Source organism: Vulpes lagopus, chromosome 3 (genome assembly GCF_018345385.1).
Source record: "Vulpes lagopus strain Blue_001 chromosome 3, ASM1834538v1, whole genome shotgun sequence".
Classification (NCBI taxonomy): domain Eukaryota; kingdom Metazoa; phylum Chordata; class Mammalia; order Carnivora; family Canidae; genus Vulpes; species Vulpes lagopus.
In genome coordinates, this window is record NC_054826.1 from 158,515,527 (window position 1) to 158,534,376 (window position 18,850).

The 18,850-nt window shown below is 39.8% G+C and overlaps 1 protein-coding gene across 1 annotated transcript in view; it reads left to right on the forward strand.

Moving 5' to 3' along the window:
• Nucleotides 1-5,159: 5,159 nt before the first annotated feature.
• Nucleotides 5,160-18,850, forward strand: part of PIGK (phosphatidylinositol glycan anchor biosynthesis class K) — a 114,685-nt gene continuing 100,994 nt past the window's right edge. Inside the window, exons 1-3 of the mRNA XM_041749203.1 lie at nucleotides 5,160-5,291; nucleotides 10,454-10,507; nucleotides 15,427-15,518. Coding sequence (XP_041605137.1) covers nucleotides 5,196-5,291; nucleotides 10,454-10,507; nucleotides 15,427-15,518 — 242 coding nt within the window. The 5' untranslated portion in view covers nucleotides 5,160-5,195. The remainder of the gene's footprint in view (nucleotides 5,292-10,453; nucleotides 10,508-15,426; nucleotides 15,519-18,850) is intronic.

Below are 18,850 nucleotides of genomic sequence, written 5' to 3' on the forward strand. Positions count from 1 at the left end.
ATTAAAAGAAAGATAAATGCCTGAGGGATTCAGAGGAGGAGTTAATACCCTTAAAGGGGCTTCAAGAATATCAGTAGGACTAACCACAGAGGGTACTTAGTATGCATATGAATCATGAGTGAAGGAGGAGTTATCTAAAATGCAAATGTCCAGGGATCCCTGGGTGGCTCAGCGGTCAAGCACCTGCCTTCAGCCCAGGCCGTGACCTTGGGGACCCTGGATCCAGTCCCCATAGGGCTCCCTGCATGGAGCCTGCTTCTCCCTCTGCCCGTGTCTCTGCCTCTTGTGCGCGTTCTCTCTCTCTCTCTGTCTCTCATGAATAAATAAATAAAATCTTTTATTTTTATTTATTTATTTTTTTTATATTTTATTTTTTAAATAAAATCTTTTAAAAAAATAGGGGAGGTGGGCGGGGGGTGGGGGTGACCGGGTGACAGGCACTGAGGTGGGCAGTTGACGGGATGAGCACTGGGTGTTATTCTATATGCTGACAAATTGAACACCAATAAAAAATAAATTTATTTTTAAAAAAAATTTAAAAAATTAGGCTCTCGGAGCTTGCAAAAAAAAAAAAAAAAAGAAACTTAATGCTATCCCTAACCATCTCCCAACTTGAAGGCACATAATGGGTCACTCCTCATGGCTCTAGCGCAGCTCTTTCTGCCCATGGGTCCTGTCCCTGTGCTTTAATGAAACCACCTTTTTGCATTAAAAAAAAAAAACAAAGAAGCGTCCCATCCGTCCTGCCCCCGCGACCCGGGGAAACTTGAACTCAGAGCAAGAACCTGCTCACTGAAGGCCGGCTTCAAGGAGGTGCGGGTGGTGTCGCAAAAAAAAAAAAGCGCCGCAAAACCGCGCCGCGCTGCTTTCCGGCACTGGCTCCGCCCCCTCCCGGAGCGGGAAGCGGCGCCGGGAGCATGGTGGCCGCCTGCCTTCCCCGCGAGGGCCTGAGGCCCCTGGCCGGGTGGTTGTTGCTTTTGTCCGTCGGCAGCGTGGCCGCTGGTCGGATCGAGGTAGGCGGAGGCCCCGCAGAGCCGATGCGCGAGCCCCGGCCGCCGCGGGAGCATCCTCGGGGCGCCGGGGACGGCGTCAGGTGGGGCGGGGCGGGGCCGCGGGGCTGTCCCTTCGCCCTTGACCCGCGACGAGGGGGCGGGGCGGAGGGCGGGGGCGGGGCGGAGGGCGGGGGGGCGGGGCGCGCGGGGGGCGGGGCGGAGGGCGGGGGGCGGGGCGAAGCGCCTGCTCCTGGGTCTGCGTCGCGGGAGGTCGGGCCCCTGCGCGCCTTTCCTTCCCCAGGACTCGGGGCTCGGGCCTGCGCCTCCCGGGGCCAGGCGGGATCATCTTCCAGTTCGAGAACCGTCTTCCGCCGGAGCCCACGTCCTCCGGGGTTGCTGCTGAGTCACGCACCTGTTTTGAAATTACTATTATTATTATTTTTTGCAAATTTTTTTCTTTTTAATCGCACATGTTGATCACGGCTAGATTCTGTGTTCTGAACTTCAAAAATTGCTTTCACTGTGTCACCTGTTTTGAAATTATTATTATTATTATTATTTTGCAAATAAATTTTTTTTTTTAATCGCACATGTTGATCACGGCTCGATTCTGTGTTCTGAACTTCAAAAATTGCTTTCACTGTGTCACCTGTTTTGAAATTATTATTATTACTATTTTTGCAAATAAACTTTTTTTTTTTTAAATCACACATGTTGATCATGGCTAGATTCTGTGTTCTGAACTTTAAAAATTGCTTTCAGGGGGGATCCCTGGGTGGCTCGGGTTTAACACCTGCCTTTGGCCCAGGGCGTGACCCTGGAGTCGCGGGATCGAGTCCCGCGTCGGGCTCCTGGCATGGAGCCTGCTTCTCCCTCTGCCTGTGTCTCTGCCTCTCTCTTTCTTTGTCTATCATAAGTAAATAAATAAAATCTTAAAAAAAAAAGAAAAATTAAGTTTACTAAAACGGTTAGCCCTAATGGCCAAATAATAAAGCATATTAAAGCAACAGTGATTAAAATAACACAGTACTGGCCCCAAAGAAAGACATATATTTTAACTGAAGTGGACAGAAAGCCCAGAAATACTGTATTTATGACAAGTGTTTAATAACAGAATACTAGGTAAGGTAAGCATTACCTGTCAGATGATGGAATACCAATTTTGATAAAAGTAGTAGATTGCTACAGCAATGGCTCCCTAGAATCATGTCTCCATTTCTGCACCCTTGTGTCTCTTGCTATGGACACACTATAAAGTTTTGGGTGCTTTGTTATGCAGCAATAGATATCTCTTATAACATCTCCTGGCATATACCAAAATAAATTCTAGATAGTTGAATAGTTAAATAAAAAATCAAAAGAAAATAAAAGTTGATCTGAGACTTGCATGAACTTGTGACATTTCAGGTGTAAGACATTCTGGTAGTGTGCTCTCTTTACAAGGGAAAGCCTGAAAATTGAGCACCTAACATTAAATACCTCATGAGATACAGTAGCAAAGGAAACAAAATGGAAAGAGAGACAAGAGACTGGGAAAAGCAGTAGCATAAAATATGAAGGCTTAATGTCGCTTCTTCATAAATGTATTCAAATTCATGTGTATAACAAAGCTATGAGCAGAATAGTTACATCAGAGTACATAAGACAGTTTATACACACAGGGAAAGACGTCAGATCTTGAGAGCAATCAAGGAAGTAGAAGTAGAACAACCTTGACGTAACATTTTTGTAGCAAGAAATTTAGAGGGGGAAAAAAAGGTATAATTTGGTGTTAGGTTGTATTTTGATAGCACCACGAGTGTACATTTTGGAAAGCAATATATTGAAAGGCACTAACATTTTTCTACCTTTTGACTTAAGATTCCTGTTCTAGGAAATTATCCAAAGAGTATAATTCGACAAGTGCAAAAGGCCAAATGCACAAAGGTACGCTTTACAATATGGTTTTTATAGTAAAACTCGGAAACTTTGTATTGTCCAGTAAAGGGGCGACTACCTAGAGGCATTATTATTATATTATTATTATTGTTTGAGGAATTATGATGATGATGACGATGATGATGGATATCCAAGTTACCATTCAAATACAAAATCATGAAGATCACAAAGTAGCATAAACATGTTTATGTCATGCTAGATACAGATAATTTAAAATTGAATGCTTATAATGAACATAATGGAACGAATACACATGATCTTATCAAATTCTCAGACTCTCTTCGAAGTAAATTTTAGCTCCACAGTTAGAGAAGACACAAAAATTTAAACAATTTCTCCACGTTCAAGCTTTTAATGATAAGACCCCATGCCTGTTAACTGCAGCATCCACCCATGTTTCCCATTAACCCAATCCATCATCTTTGTGTGGCAAAGGCTTGCTCTTCCCACTATATCCCACTTCATCGCTTCACATAATTCAAGGAATTGGCCACACTATGCAAACTAGGAAATAGCTTCTTAACATTTATGGGGGGGGGGGCGGGGAGTGTCACAGGTTTTTCTCCCCCACTTTTCAAATAGACGTTTAAGCATTCTATTTTACAATACAAACACTGAAAATGCGGTTAAAGATCAAGGATCAAAGAAAAAAATTAAAAAAAAAACCAATAAAAATAAATAAAACTCAGTTACATAGAACCTACTCTGTACTGGGCACCGTACCAAGTGCTTCATTAATCATTTAATGCTTACAATCATCCCAGGGGTAGGAAACAAAGGTAGAGGAAAAATTAATAAATTTCCTTATTGCCTACAGCCCATTGACAGGTCCTTGAGATAGGAGGGAGACCTTTCTCTAGGGACTCAACTGCCTCCATGTTGATACTTTGCCAAAGGCAAAAAGAAATCTTAGTTCAACCCCCAGGATCCTGTTAAGTCTACTTCAACATATAAAAGTCCTTTTGAAAACTTCTTTTATCTCTACTCCTCCAAGGTATATGTTGGAAATCATCCCCCAAACATATGACCCACCAATATCCATTCGAAGGGTGTCATGACTCAGGTTTTATTAGACAGTAATAAATGACATTTCCCCTAGAATAGCTAACCCTCTCAAGGTCCTGGAAACCTTGCTTGCAAATTTCCTTAGAAACTTAATGCTGGGGCAGCCCGGGTGGCTCAGTGGTTTAGCACCTGCCTTGGGCCCAGGGCGTGACCCTGGAGACCCAGGATGGAGTCCTGCATCGGGCTCCCTGCATGGGGCCTGCTTCTCCCTCTGCCTGTCTGTCTGCCTCTCTCTCTCTCTAGGTCTCTCATGAAAAAATAAAATCTTTTCAAGAAAATTAAATTAAAGAAAGATAAATGCCTGAGGGATTCAGAGGAGGAGTTAATACCCTTAAAGGGGCTTCAAGAATATCAGTAGGACTAACCACAGAGGGTACTTAGTATGCATATGAATCATGAGTGAAGGAGGAGTTATCTAAAATGCAAATGTCCAGGGATCCCTGGGTGGCTCAGCGGTCAAGCACCTGCCTTCAGCCCAGGCCGTGACCTTGGGGACCCTGGATCCAGTCCCCATAGGGCTCCCTGCATGGAGCCTGCTCTCCCGCTCCCTTGCCCGTGTCTCTGCCTCTTGTGCGCGTTCTCTCTCTCTCTCTGTCTCTCATGAATAAATAAATAAAATCTTTTATTTTTATTTATTTATTTTTTTTATATTTTATTTTTTAAATAAAATCTTTTAAAAAAATAGGGGAGGTGGGCGGGGGGTGGGGGTGACCGGGTGACAGGCACTGAGGTGGGCAGTTGACGGGATGAGCACTGGGTGTTATTCTATATGCTGACAAATTGAACACCAATAAAAAATAAATTTATTTTTAAAAAAAATTTAAAAAATTAGGCTCTCGGAGCTTGCAAAAAAAAAAAAAAAGAAACTTAATGCTATCCCTAACCATCTCCCAACTTGAAGGCACATAATGGGTCACTCCTCATGGCTCTAGCGCAGCTCTTTCTGCCCATGGGTCCTGTCCCTGTGCTTTAATGAAACCACCTTTTTGCATTAAAAAATAAAAAACAAAGAAGCGTCCCATCCATCCTGCCCCCGCGACCCGGGGAAACTTGAACTCAGAGCAAGCACCTGCTCACTGAAGGCCGGCTTCAAGGAGGTGCGGGTGGTGTCGCAAAAAAAAAAAGCGCCGCAAAACCGCGCCGCGCTGCTTTCCGGCACTGGCTCCGCCCCCTCCCGGAGCGGGAAGCGGCGCCGGGAGCATGGTGGCCGCCTGCCTTCCCCGCGAGGGCCTGAGGCCCCTGGCCGGGTGGTTGTTGCTTTTGTCCGTCGGCAGCGTGGCCGCTGGTCGGATCGAGGTAGGCGGAGGCCCCGCAGAGCCGATGCGCGAGCCCCGGCCGCCGCGGGAGTATCCTCGGGGCGCCGGGGACGGCGTCAGGTGGGGCGGGGCGGGGCCGCGGGGCTGTCCCTTCGCCCTTGACCCGCGACGAGGGGGCGGGGCGGAGGGCGGGGGCGGGGCGGAGGGCGGGGGGCGGGGCGCGCGGGGGGCGGGGCGGAGGGCGGGGCGGGGCGAAGCGCCTGCTCCTGGTTCTGCGTCGCGGGAGGTCGGGGCCCCTGCGCACCTTTCCTTCCCCAGGACTCGGGGCTCGGGCCTGCGCCTCCCGGGGCCAGGCGGGATCATCTTCCAGTTCGAGAACCGTCTTCCGCCGGAGCCCACGTCCTCCGGGGTTGCTGCTGAGTCACGCACCTGTTTTGAAATTACTATTATTATTTTTTGCAAATTTTTTTCTTTTTAATCGCACATGTTGATCACGGCTAGATTCTGTGTTCTGAACTTCAAAAATTGCTTTCACGGAGTCACACACCTGTTTTGAAATTATTATTATTTTTTTGCAAATAAATTTTTTTTTTAAATCGCACATGGTGATCATGGCTCGATTCTGTGTTCTGAACTTCAAAAATTGCTTTCACTGTGTCACCTGTTTTGAAATTATTATTATTACTATTTTTGCAAATAAACTTTTTTTTTTATAAATCACACATGTTGATCATGGCTAGATTCTGTGTTCTGAACTTTAAAAATTGCTTTCAGGGGGGATCCCTGGGTGGCTCGGGTTTAACACCTGCCTTTGGCCCAGGGCGTGACCCTGGAGTCGCGGGATCGAGTCCCGCGTCGGGCTCCCGGCATGGAGCCTGCTTCTCCCTCTGCCTGTGTCTCTGCCTCTCTCTTTCTTTGTCTATCATAAGTAAATAAATAAATCTTAAAAAAAAAAAAAGAATTGTTTTCAGGGCAGCCCGCGGTGGGGCTCAGTGGTTGAGCACCTGCGTTTGACCCCAGGGCATGACCCTGGAGTCCCGGGATCGAGTCTGACGTCGGGTTCCCTGCACGGAGCCTGCTTCTCCCTCTGCCTGTGTCTCTGACTCTCTCTCTCTGTGTCTCATGAATAAATAAATAAAATCTTTGATAAATAAATAAATAAAATAAATTGCTTTCGCTTTTCCAGTTCCACTGGCTTCATGGGAGCCTTGGTCATTTCTTGCCTAGACTGTTTGCAAGAACTGTCTCGTCTCCCCCCCCTCCCCTCCAGGCTTCTAGAGTCACTCACTTGGATGTTACATTAGGCTTCATAAAAGGCAAACCCACTCAGGTGGTTCTTAACCATTTAATCCTTTCAGTGTTTTCCTGGTTGCTCACAGAAGAAGGTCTAAACACATCATAATCTGGTCTCTGCCCACGTTTTGATCTTTTTTTTTTTTTTTTTTTAATTTGATTTATTTATTCATGAAAGACAGAGAGAGAGAGAGGCAGAGACACAGGCAGAGGGAGAAGTAGGTTCCTCCCAGGGAGCCGGATGGGGGACTGGATCGCGGGATCACGACCTGAGCCAAAGGCAGGCGCCCAACCCCTAAGCCACCCAGGCATCCCCCAATTTGAATTTTAAAAACAAGCAAACTATACTAATATATTACTCTCTTAAGTTCTTAGGTAACGAATCTACCAAAAAGTCAAAAGGAACACAAAATAATTCAATGTCATTAAAACCTGTTGAACAACCAATGATTTTCATGCAGCTAAATATCCAAAACACAGCAAGATTTTAAATTATAGGAATAATTAATTCAGTTTCGCTTTTTTTTTTTTTTAAGATTTTATTTATTCATTCATGAGAGACACAGAGAGAGAGAGAGGCAGAGACACACAGGCAGAGGGAGAACCAGGCCTCATGCAGGGAGCCTGATGTGGGACCCAATCCTGGGACCCTGGGGTCACCCTGTGGGCCAAAGGCAGACGTTCAACTGCTGAATCACTGAGAGGTCCCCGTTTTGATCTTCTTATTGGAGTCCTTTCTTTCCACCTCCTAAGTACCTTGAGTTTGACCGGGTTTTAAAGTTTTTAAATACATACCCTCCAGTTAGAAAAGCTACGGTGCATGCACCCTCTCTCTGTATCCATAAATTACTGCTAATCTAGATATTCAATATTGATAAGGTGTGTGTGTGTATATATATATATATATATATATTTAAAGATTTTATTTATTCATGAGAGACAGAGAGAGAGAGAGAGAGAGGCAGAGACACAGGCAGAGGGAGAAGCAGGCTCCATACAGGGAGCCTGATGTGGGACTTGATCCAGGGTTTCCAGGATCACGCCCTGGGCTGCAGGCTGCGCTAAATCACTGGGCCACCCGGGCTGCCCTATAAGGTATATTTTTAATATAATGCAAGTATGAATAGAAGTTCAGCTATTTTCCTCCTTTATTTTAGTGGATTATCTTGTATCCTTCATTTTGGATACCATTTTTTTTTTTGTAGTTACGTTGTTGCTGTGGTTTTTCACATTAACTATGTTTTTTTTTTAATGCCTTTTCTTTTCTTTTTTTTTTTTTTTTACTAAGATGCAGTAAAAGCATAACCTCTGTAGAGCCTTTCCTTATCCCTTGCCTTTGCTTATACTGTTGTTAATTTGTACAGTTAGCTAGTATAGCACTCATCTGCTATAATCCATACATACTTTATAGTACCTGTTATTACATCATCGTTCACTTAAGAATGGAAAGGCTAGGGATCCCTGGGTGGCGCAGCGGTTTGGCGCCTGCCTTTGGCCCAGGGCGCGATCCTGGAGACCCGGGATGGAATCCCATGTCGGGCTCCCTGCATGAAGCCTGCTTCTCCCTCTGCCTGTGTCTCTGCCTCTCTCTCTCTGTGTGTGTGACTATCATTAATAAATAAATAAAATCTTTAAAAAAAAAAAAAAAAAGAAAGAATGGAAAGGCTAGGAGCACCTGGGTGGTTCAGTCAGTTAAGCCTCTGCTTTCAGCTCCGGTCAGGATCTCAGGGTTATGGGATGGATTTCCGCATAGGGCGGGCTACCTTTGGGGAGCCTGCTTCTCCCTCTCTTTCTGCTGCTCCCCCTGCTTGTACTCTCTTTCTCTCCGTGTCAAATAAATACATTAAAATCTTTAAAAAATAAAAAGAGTGTAGTAGTTCCCTAACTGGTCTGTCTCAAGTTTCTCTTCCTTCCAGTCTATTTTTCAAGCTGCAGCCAGAATAACTTTTAAAAATGCAAATCAGATCTTGTCACTCATAAACATCTTAATGCTTCCTTAAGGATAAAGAACAGAATCTTCAGTATGACCCATGAACAAGGCCCTGCATACTTTGGCCCCTGCCTTGCCTGCACTTCCAGTTCTCTCTCTCTCTCTCTCTCTCTCTCTCTCTCGATCGATTTCTTTGACTTCTAGTTACTATAATCTTTCAGTTTCTCAAAACCTTTTAAGTTTCTTTCTGCCACTAGGGTGGATTTCCTTTTGTCTGGAATTATCTTCCCTATTCTCTTCATCTTTTGGATCCTAACCTAAATGTCACTTCTGGAAGGAAAGCTTCCCTGATGCCTTCCCACTTCCCACTGCCAGAATCAGGTCAAGTCAGGTCTCTCTAGGAGTTTGTTATACTCTTTCATGATACTGTGTATCTTTTCCCTAAAGGATTTATAGTTTGCCCTCATTTGCTTAATGTGTGTCTATCAAATTGGATAGTAACCTCTGGAGGCAAGTACTATGACTGTTTTGCCCATCATTGTATTCTGAGCACTCAGGACAGCAGCTGGCACATGACAACCAATAAATGGGATGAATGAATGAATGCTACATTGGCGTGGACATGTTTGCATGCTTCTTTATTGAACTCTGGGGTTCTTGAGAGGAAGCAGCATGCTTTTTAGTGATTTTTGTATCACCGTACTTTACGTGTACCTGGCACGTAATGGGCCCTCCATTCATGAGATGGAGAATGAGTGAGTAACTTTGCAATGCCTGTATTGTTTTGTTTAAACAATCACAAAAGAGTTTTGCCATATCGAATTCTTCACTGAAGTCTTAACGATGTAAGAATTTCCAGCTAGAAGGGACATTTGAGACTATTGAGTCAGATCTTACCTTCTGCATGGGGAAAGTCAAGTGACTTAACCCCAGTCTCATAGCCGTGTGTACAATAGGATTGGGGCTGAAGTCCAAATCTTCAGATTTTTAAACTAATGCTTTATCTACTGTAGTGCATTGTTTTCTTTTGCATCTAGGTATCTGTTGAAAAAGGTTAAAAAATACATGTATATGTGTATATGATCCACAGATTTGAGGGAATTTTTAATTTTTTTTCTCCTTGAAATTTTCTTGCCAGCTGAAAATTAAAACAGCTAATGTTTGTTATGCGATTATTATGTTCCCATCACCATTCCTACCTTCTTTTTTTTTTTTTTTTTTTTTCCATTCCTACCTTCTATGTGTTGGGTAATATTACTATTTTATAGATGGGAAAATGGAGGCTCAGAGCTTTCCTAAGCTTTTAACGCTAGTAAATAATAGGGCCCAGATTGGAATCCAGGCAGGGTGACTTCTCATAATTAATACTGTTTGGTAGCAGATCTGGGGTCATTAAGGCTTATATCCACTATTATTTTAATATATAATATCATGCTCATTAGGTATTTGGATGTTGTTGGCTTTTGAGGTTTTGTAATACTCCACGATGGCAAATATGGTTCAGACTTTAACAGATTAGCCAAAGGATACATAACAATGTGCTAGAGAATGTGGTCAATCAAATATTTTGATGTGTTCAAATAAAGTAACTGGAACCATCTAGCACAGAGTAGGAAGAAGTAATGAATGAGACTTCAGTAAGAAGGGTGTTAATTTTTATGTGTAGCATCAAGGCATGAAAATAAGATGTTCACGGTTTGAAGACTGAATGGAAAACTAGAAGCATATGAGGAAGAGCTGGTTGTGTTCGAGATAAAATGTATAAAAACAAGCAGTGCCCTAAGACCCCACTCCAACAAAAAAATAAAACTTTGGTTCTTTATAAGATCAAAACACTAGAACCTTTATAAATGTGCATAGTGATAACTTACTCTCATTATATTATTACTGAAGACTCCATGAATCGTAACTGTTCTTTTTCAGTCTTTATTCTCAGAAATGTGGTTTTTCTAATGTTTTTGTTCTTATTTGACTTGTAGGATCAAACAGAACAATTCTTTAGAAGTGGCCATACAAATAACTGGGCTGTTTTGGTAAGTAAGTTCTGTAAAGGTATATGTTGCTGTTCACATTAGATATGTGAGAAAATTTTGTGTGAATCAAATTTCTGAAAAAAAAGTTTCTCATCTTACACGCCTTATTTGATTTGGCTGTATTTTAAGTTGTATGAACTAATATTCTGTGCCTTCAGTATGCTGTGTGGTGATATGTAAATGAATATAAGAATAAATAGGGATGCTATTGTTAAAGGAATCATTTTATAAAATGTATAATTCATGATGGAAACTAATAATTGTATTATCTGTAATGTTTGTAAATACTCTCTACTTGGACTGTTTTTTAATTGTTTTCTTTTCTGGCTATAAAAATAAATGATCGTCATAGAAAATTCAAATTATACAGAAAAGTTTAGAAGAGGACAGATTAATTTTATGTTGGGTGACTATCACCTCAATTTAAAAAAACGGAAGACAGAGAAAATATGTTCAAGTCCCACGCATGCCAGAATTAACATTTTGATTCCTCTAGCCTTCTTTCCCTCCACATATAAGCACAAAGATAAATGATTTTATGTAACTAGGGTCATCTTATACCTGTTTTTTTGCACCCCATAGCAGTATATCTTGGAGGTCTTTCCCTGTCAATGTAGAGATGCATAATCTACTTCCAAAGGCTGCGATATTTTCCATTTTATGAACGTACCATAATCTGTAGTTCATGGGTATTTAGATTCTAAATCTTTAATCATTTTAAACAAGACTATGTTGGACAGCCTTATACCTACGCCTTTGTGAACCTGACTGATACTCTTTTTAGGATAAATTCCTAAGGCATTAATTTGGGAAGTTATGGAGCATAATTGTTCTCCAGAAGCACTGTACCTCTTTTCTCTAATCCCAAAACAACTATGTATTATGACTCTCTGCCTTTTCTTTTTGACTGCTAGGTAACAAATTAAGTTTTGTTTTAATATCATTTGTTTTGATTCTTAGTAAAGTTTACTTATTGGCCTATTTTTTTCTTCTGCCCTTTTTTTTTTTTCTTGGTGTGAATTACCATCTTAATTTATCTGGATTTATAAATTCACATTTTAAATTTCCCTAATAGAATAGAATACACGTCATCAATTCTGTTTTTCTTGCACTTGGAAAGTATTTGGATGATAGTTCCAGTCCCTGTTGGGGACTTTTTCATGACATTTATATGATTAGAAGATATAATAAATTTGACTTAATGAAAGAAAATATATGAAAGGGTTGACTAGAAGAAAGAATGAGGAAATAAGGAGGCAAGAAAGAAAGTGAATTTTTGTGAAAAAGGAAGGGGGAGTAGATGACGCACTGCATGTCAAAGCCAGTAACTCATGTTGGAAAAGGAGAAAAACAGGATAATGAATTGTAGGACTTCAGTGGGAGTGTAAAGGAGGTGGGTGGGTGGGTAGAGGACTTAGACTAAGAGTGTAGAACAACCGCATAAGACTATAATTACCTTTACTAAGGCTAAAGGATGACTGCATGTTTGGGGCCTTGTAGTTTTATTGAGAATAGTTTCATTAAAGTATGTAATTATCTCTAGGTTGCTAAAAGTAAATAGTGATTACATTTGCCATATATATATACATTTGCCATGTATATATTACATACAATTTTATTGTGATTAAATAGAATACCCTAACGTGAGTACATGGATCGTTTTATTGTTCTTCAACAAACAACACCTCTATGCTACTCCTCCAAAGAGATTTTATGAAGAAATTGAACAAAAGCTGCTCAAGATAAGGAGACAGGTTTTTGGTGACCACTTAAAAGAGGAGGTAACTTACCAAGAGGCAGGCCACACTCCACCATTCCAGAGGATAACTTGCTCTCCAGGAAACTAAGAGTTCTTTTTTTTTTTTTTTTAATTTTTATTTATTTATGGTAGTCACAGAGAGAGAGAGAGACAGAGACATAGGCAGAGGGAGAAGCAGGCTCCATGCACCGGGAGCCTGATGTGGGATTCGATCCCGGGTCTCCAGGATCGCGCCCTGGGCCAAAGGCAAGCGCCAAACCACTGCGCCACCCAGGGATCCCAACTAAGAGTTCTTTAATGACTAATCTCTCTATGGGAATTCTTAAAAAAGGGAGTACCTGCCTACCTTTCAGACAACTAATTGCCAAAGGGCTCATCCTATGGAGTAAGAGCCTATTACCTATTAGCTTATACAGCATACACACTGAAGCTTTCTTAGGCTGGGAAACCTCTAACTGAGCCCCTCTTTGGTCTCAGTAACTTGGGTCTCAGATAAGAAATTAAATGAGGATGAGAAAGAATTACTACTGAGCATTTCACAACAATTGCAGTTTTGTATTGTGTGCAGTATTTTACTCATGGACTCAGACTTTGTAAAGTGAGACTTTAGTGAATTGTGCTTTCTTAAATGGAAAATTGTGAAATTTGACCAGGCCCAAGTTGGAAATACAAAGCATGCATTTTTTTTTTCAGTGTTATATAATTCACATTTAAAAAACATGTGTTTTTATTCTCTACCAATTTGAATTATTTTGTTTTTAGTCTTGACTAAATGATCAAACATAAATGAATGCCCTTTTGCCATTGTACTATGACTGAGAAACTTTGCCACCATAGGGAGATAGAAGGAAAATTGAATTTCATTTTAGTTTCAAGATCTGCTTTCAGTAAATCATTTTTGCTGCTGTTTGTTTGTTTTTTTATTTATTTTTAAAAGATTTTATTTATTTATTCATGAGAGAGAGAGAGAGAGAGAGAGAGAGAGAGAGAGAGAGGCAGAGACACAGGCAGAGGGAGAAGCAGGCTCCATTGCAGGGAGCCTGATGGGGGACTCGATCCCGGGTCTCTAGGATCACAACCTGGGCTGAAGGTGGTGCTAAACCGCTGAGCCACCCGGGCTGCCCTTTGCTCCTGTTTAATAAAAAAAAGCTATAATGCTAATCCTTACTCATGGTTAAAAAAAGGTACAGTGAGGAAGCGTGTAAACTGAAAAATCACAATACCCCTCTTTGACTCCCATTTTTAATCTCTGTGATCACTATTATTATTTTCTTGTGCATCCTTTCAGAAATTTCCAGTGCATATAATTACATTCCTATGTAACCCTCCCTCCTTTTAAAAAGGCTAATGGATCATATCACATGCTCTTTTACAACGGGCTTTTTTGTGTGTGTGTATTTCATTATGAGAATATGAATAATTTATATTAAGTTGGTATGCCCTGGTCCTTCTCTTTTGCCACCTTCATTTCATGTCTAGTAAGTTGCTGGTAAAAATGAAGGCAGTTTCTCAGGTTTATGCTTAAATAATAGCTGAGAAAAGGCTTTTGGGTATGATAAAGTGCACTGAATATACTGGTTTTTATTATGACCAATTCAGATGTAAATTAAGCTATTTCTGCTCAAGTTATGGAATCAGTAGATTTCTAGCTTTATTTCAATTTTTCCTAGTATAGGCAATGTTATAGTGAAGATTCTTGAATATGTATTTTTGCGTACTTATCTCAGATAAATCAAAAGATAAATATATATTCAAATTTGATGTATGTTGCAAATTACCTTCTTAGAAGGTTTAGATTGGTTTAAATTCCCAACAGTAGAATATGGGTTATTCATTTTCCCACATGATTGCCAATACTATGAATTGTCATGAACTTTTGAATACTTATCAATTCGATTTGTGTTTTTTAAATTATGACAAAAGTTGAGCATCATTAAGAGTTTTATTGCCCATTTTGAATACCTTTATTATGAAATGATTGCTCTCATCTTTTTCCCATTTTTGAAAATTGGATTGCTCATTTTTTTCTCATGGAGCTACAGTTATTTCCAGTTTTTCATTTCATTTAGGACTTCATGGTATTTTTGACACATGGAATTCTACATTTTAATATAGTCAAAAATTATAATCTTTTCCTTATTGGATTCCAGGTTGAAAATTCATCTTAATAAAACCTTGTGTTCCTTTCTGTTTGCAAGGACAGGAGTATTTATGCAATTCTCAAAGCTGTCATTATACCTACTACAAGCAGAGGCATGTTGTAGGAGGTAGGGAGGGTCTTTGGGGTATTTATTTATTTATTTATTTATTTATTTATTTATTTATTTATTTATTTATAGATTTGTATTTATTCATGAGAGAGAGAGAGAGAGAGAGAGAGAGGCAGAGAGACACAGGTAGAGCGAGAAGCAGGCTCCATGTAGGGAGCCTGACATGGGACTTGATCCCGGGACTCCAGGATGACGCCATGGGCTGAAGGTGGCACTAAAGTGCCGAGTCACTCAGGCTGCCCTCTTTGGGGCTTTTAGAATGGATTTTCCAGAGGGCTGATTTTTGAGGCATGGCCTTAGATTTGCCCGGTACTTTTGATATAATTTTTAGGGATCATTTTTTTTTAATGTAAAACTTATTTGAATTGTTTCTAGTTTTCTATCAGTTCAATAGTTTCTTTATGATGCATTCTCTTACGTCCATGTGAAAGTGGTATATTATCTGTCTCACATTTTTCATAACTAGAATTCGAAAGCAATTCAGAGTGAAAGGAATATTATATAACCCAAGGTAGTTAATTTTCTATTTTATAAAGAGATTATGGGCATTGCCTTTGATTCTAAAGAATTTAATCTTTTTAAACTTAGGACCGTTATAGAATCACATAAATTGAGAGTAACTAAGTTGGTTGAGTACTTGATTAAATTCTTCCCAAATTTGGTTTCTCTTAAGCTGAATGGTCTTTTTAATTTAATAGCAGTTATGAAAGACTTCTTTCTAGAGAGATTAGTTTTATTGACAGTTGTTCGTATGCTTTCCTGTTTGTAAGTCTAAATTATGATGTACTCTTTTTTAAGGGATCTGTAAATCCTACTTAAGGAGAAATAATTCTGTAACTTGGTGGCTTATTTTGATTCATAACAATAATATATTTGTTTTAATACTTCAGGTATGTACATCCCGGTTCTGGTTTAATTATCGACATGTTGCAAATACTCTTTCTGTTTACAGAAGTGTCAAGAGGCTAGGTATTCCTGACAGGTAAGAATTCTTAATAAAGCTTAACTCTGAACCTCAGTGAAAATTACTGTTAGACAGTTATTATTTTTGCATGTTTATGTTGCTTTCAGAGATAAAGTGATTTGAAATTTCATTGTTGTTAGAGTATACCATCATGTATATAAAGTGGCTGTTACTTAAGACTGTTTGGCAAATTACATAAAACAACAATTAATACCTTAGAAGGCAAAAAGATTTAAGTATAATTGTTTAATGTCATTTATTTATTTATTAAATTCTTCAGTCTGGGTTTCTAATTGTAGGCAACAGAAAACAATTTTGACTGATTCAAGTAGAAAGGTAATTTATTGAAAGTATATTGTTAGTTCACCAAATTGCTGGGAAGGCTGTATACAGTCTTAAGTCAGGAACATGTTAGACTAGGTAACAGGAAAGACATCTGAAAATCATGACAGAAAACCAGCCAGTGACAATGATGCTGCCACAAATTGCTGCCTAGACTCAACTACTGCATAGCTGCCACCATCACCTTTAAAAACTTAATGTTGCTGCTGCTGCCTGCTGCCAGAATGCAGCTCTTGTTGTCCTAGCTTCTTACTCTCTCTAGCTCTTAATTTAGAGTTCTTGGTGGGAAAGACATATTGGCATTAAAGTGCCTGTGCTCATGCTGAAGGGGTGACGGGAAGAATGACTATGGCATTTTTAGCTTCTATAAATGGAGGTAGGCTCTGCCTTCTAACGAGACTCATGAAGTGGGATATTTCCTATTTACATGAGGGAGTTCAGGTACTAAGCAAAACCCCTATGCCTCTGCCTGGATACATATTCTCTACCTTCGGTTTGTCAGATATGATCGGGCTAGTTTTGCTACTTCCAGTGTAGTTACAGAAGAAACTGTGTTCAATTTAGTGATTTAGGTTTGATTTATTTAGTCCTATGTTCCCCTCTTACTTTGAGGCAATATGGAAAGAGCTTTGCAACCAGATAGATGGAAATTTGAAATCTGAGTTAGTAAGTGATTTTTGTTAAGTCACTTTATCATAGCCTGTTTCCTCGGTGATGTGGTCATAACAGTACCTTCTTTGCAGGACTCGGGTCCTTGCAATAAAAAGCAGATAGAGATATGTATAAAGTGCTGTAGGAGTAGAAAGGAAGCAGTGAATAACTCAGGAAACAGAGACATTACATTCTATGTAAATAGATCATGTTAGCCTGAGAAGCTGATGAGAACTGTAATTTAATTCCTGTATTTCATCTGGAAATTAAGGCAACTTGGTAATATTACCATTTTAAAAAGTATATTAAATTAAGTGTGAGAAAGAATGGTTTGCTATATCAAGTTTACAGGTATTATTCTTGCAATTAGCCAATTACTATAATTTGTCAATTGGTTCTCTTCTAATAGGGCTGTGTGGTTAGTCCTTTGGCTTTTAACTGCTGTTGCTTCTATACACTGTTTGCTCCTCCAGGGAGTTAGTATGCATAGTTTGGCAATAGTTTTGACTTTAGTAAATGAATCTTTGTCTGGTCTATAGGTTATTATGGTATGTTTAAATGCTCTAAGTAAGATTTAGAGAGACATTTTATTTTTTATTTTTTAGAGAGACTTTTTAAAACAGAATATAACCATAGGCTGTATTTTATATATTATAATTGGTAGGTTTGCTCCAAGGTTTCTGAAGCACATTCTTTAAAAGCTTATTATATCGTGGGATTGCCTGTTTACCTCTCTGTGACATCTTTTATGGGGAATGAATTGGGGATTTAAACCCATTTGTTATTTTACAAACAGAGATCAATATAAAAGATTCGATTTGGCTTTTAGCCTATTTACAGTGAATATTCCTCTTACTAGTGATTTGTCTTAGCTTTACTCTTACCTGGAATTAAGTATAAAGATATTTCTAACTAAATTCTTAGGAAGTGACAAATGTTATAAAATAACAGTTTGGAAACTTAAACCATTAAGAACAGTTTGTAGTTTTATTTTATTATTTATTTATTTTTAAAAATATTTATTTAAAAAAAAATTTTATTTATTCATTCATGAAAGAGAGAGAGGCAGAGACATAGGCAGAGGGAGAAGCAGGCTCCCCACAGGGAGCCCCATGTGGGACTTGATCCCAGGACTCCAGTCGATCCCGGGACTCCAGGATCACACCCTGAGCCAAAGGCAGATGCTCAACCGCTGAGCCACCCAGGTGTCCCAGTTTGTAGTTTTAAAGCTTGAATTTCAAAATGCAGTTTGAATTTGTTTTTATACATTATGGAACATTTTTAAGTTAAAAAATATAATAACTTTTGTTCATATTTTAGGTACATATGTCAAGAAAAATGACTGTTCATTTAGTAAAAATTATGAGTAGGGCTTTGTTTTGTTTTTGTTTTTTAATTTGTTTCTTTTTCAAGGGAGCATTTTACCTTTGTCTTGAAATGCAAGGATTTGCATATAATTTTCTCATATACCTCAATAAGGAATTAGTTCATGTCACAAATCATTCATTGTAATACATGATACAAGTGATTGCTACTTATTTTGGAAGTTCACCTCAATTCCATAGGTTCCGTTTGAAATGTCACATTAGTCATGTCACTACCCTGGTTCTAACTTCTCTGATCTGTCTGTAATTTCCCATGTTCCGACCATATTGATCCATTCCCTGTGCCTGGAATGCTTGTCTGTACTTCTGGCTCATTTCTACCAAAACCTGGCCGTGAATCCAAATCTCTTATGGTTAAAAATACAGATTTCTTGGCTCCACCTCTGGTGATTCTAATTCACTAACTTTTAAGTGAGGCCTAGACAGCAGCTCTAGATGTGGTTCTGATGCACAGTCAAGTTTAGGAAGCACAGCTTTAATTTATACCTGACCTTCCAAATTTACCCTAATACTTCAAGAACATCTTTCCCTACTCCCTTTCTCTGTTTATGTGGTATCCTTTTTTTTTTTTTTTAAAGATTTTATTTATTTATTCATAGAGACACACACAGAGAGAGAGAGAGGCAGAGGCACAGGCAGAGGAAGAAGCAAGCTCCATGCAGGGAGCCTGATGTGGGCCTCGATCCAGGGTCCCCAGGATCAAACCCCGGGCTGCAGGCAGCGCTAAACCGCTGCGCCACTGGGGCTGCCCTGTTTATGTGGTATCCTGTGTATACTTTGATTATGTCTCCCTCAGTAGATTATAAATTCTTTGAAAGGAATACAGATTATATTTTACTTCATTTTGTACTTGTAGCAGTAGCACAGTGCCTGACCTATAGTAGGTTCTCAGTAAATATCGGGTAAATAAACAAGTGACTTGGAAATACTTTATCAGGTAGGCAAAGCAAACACAAGTTCATACTTTAAAAA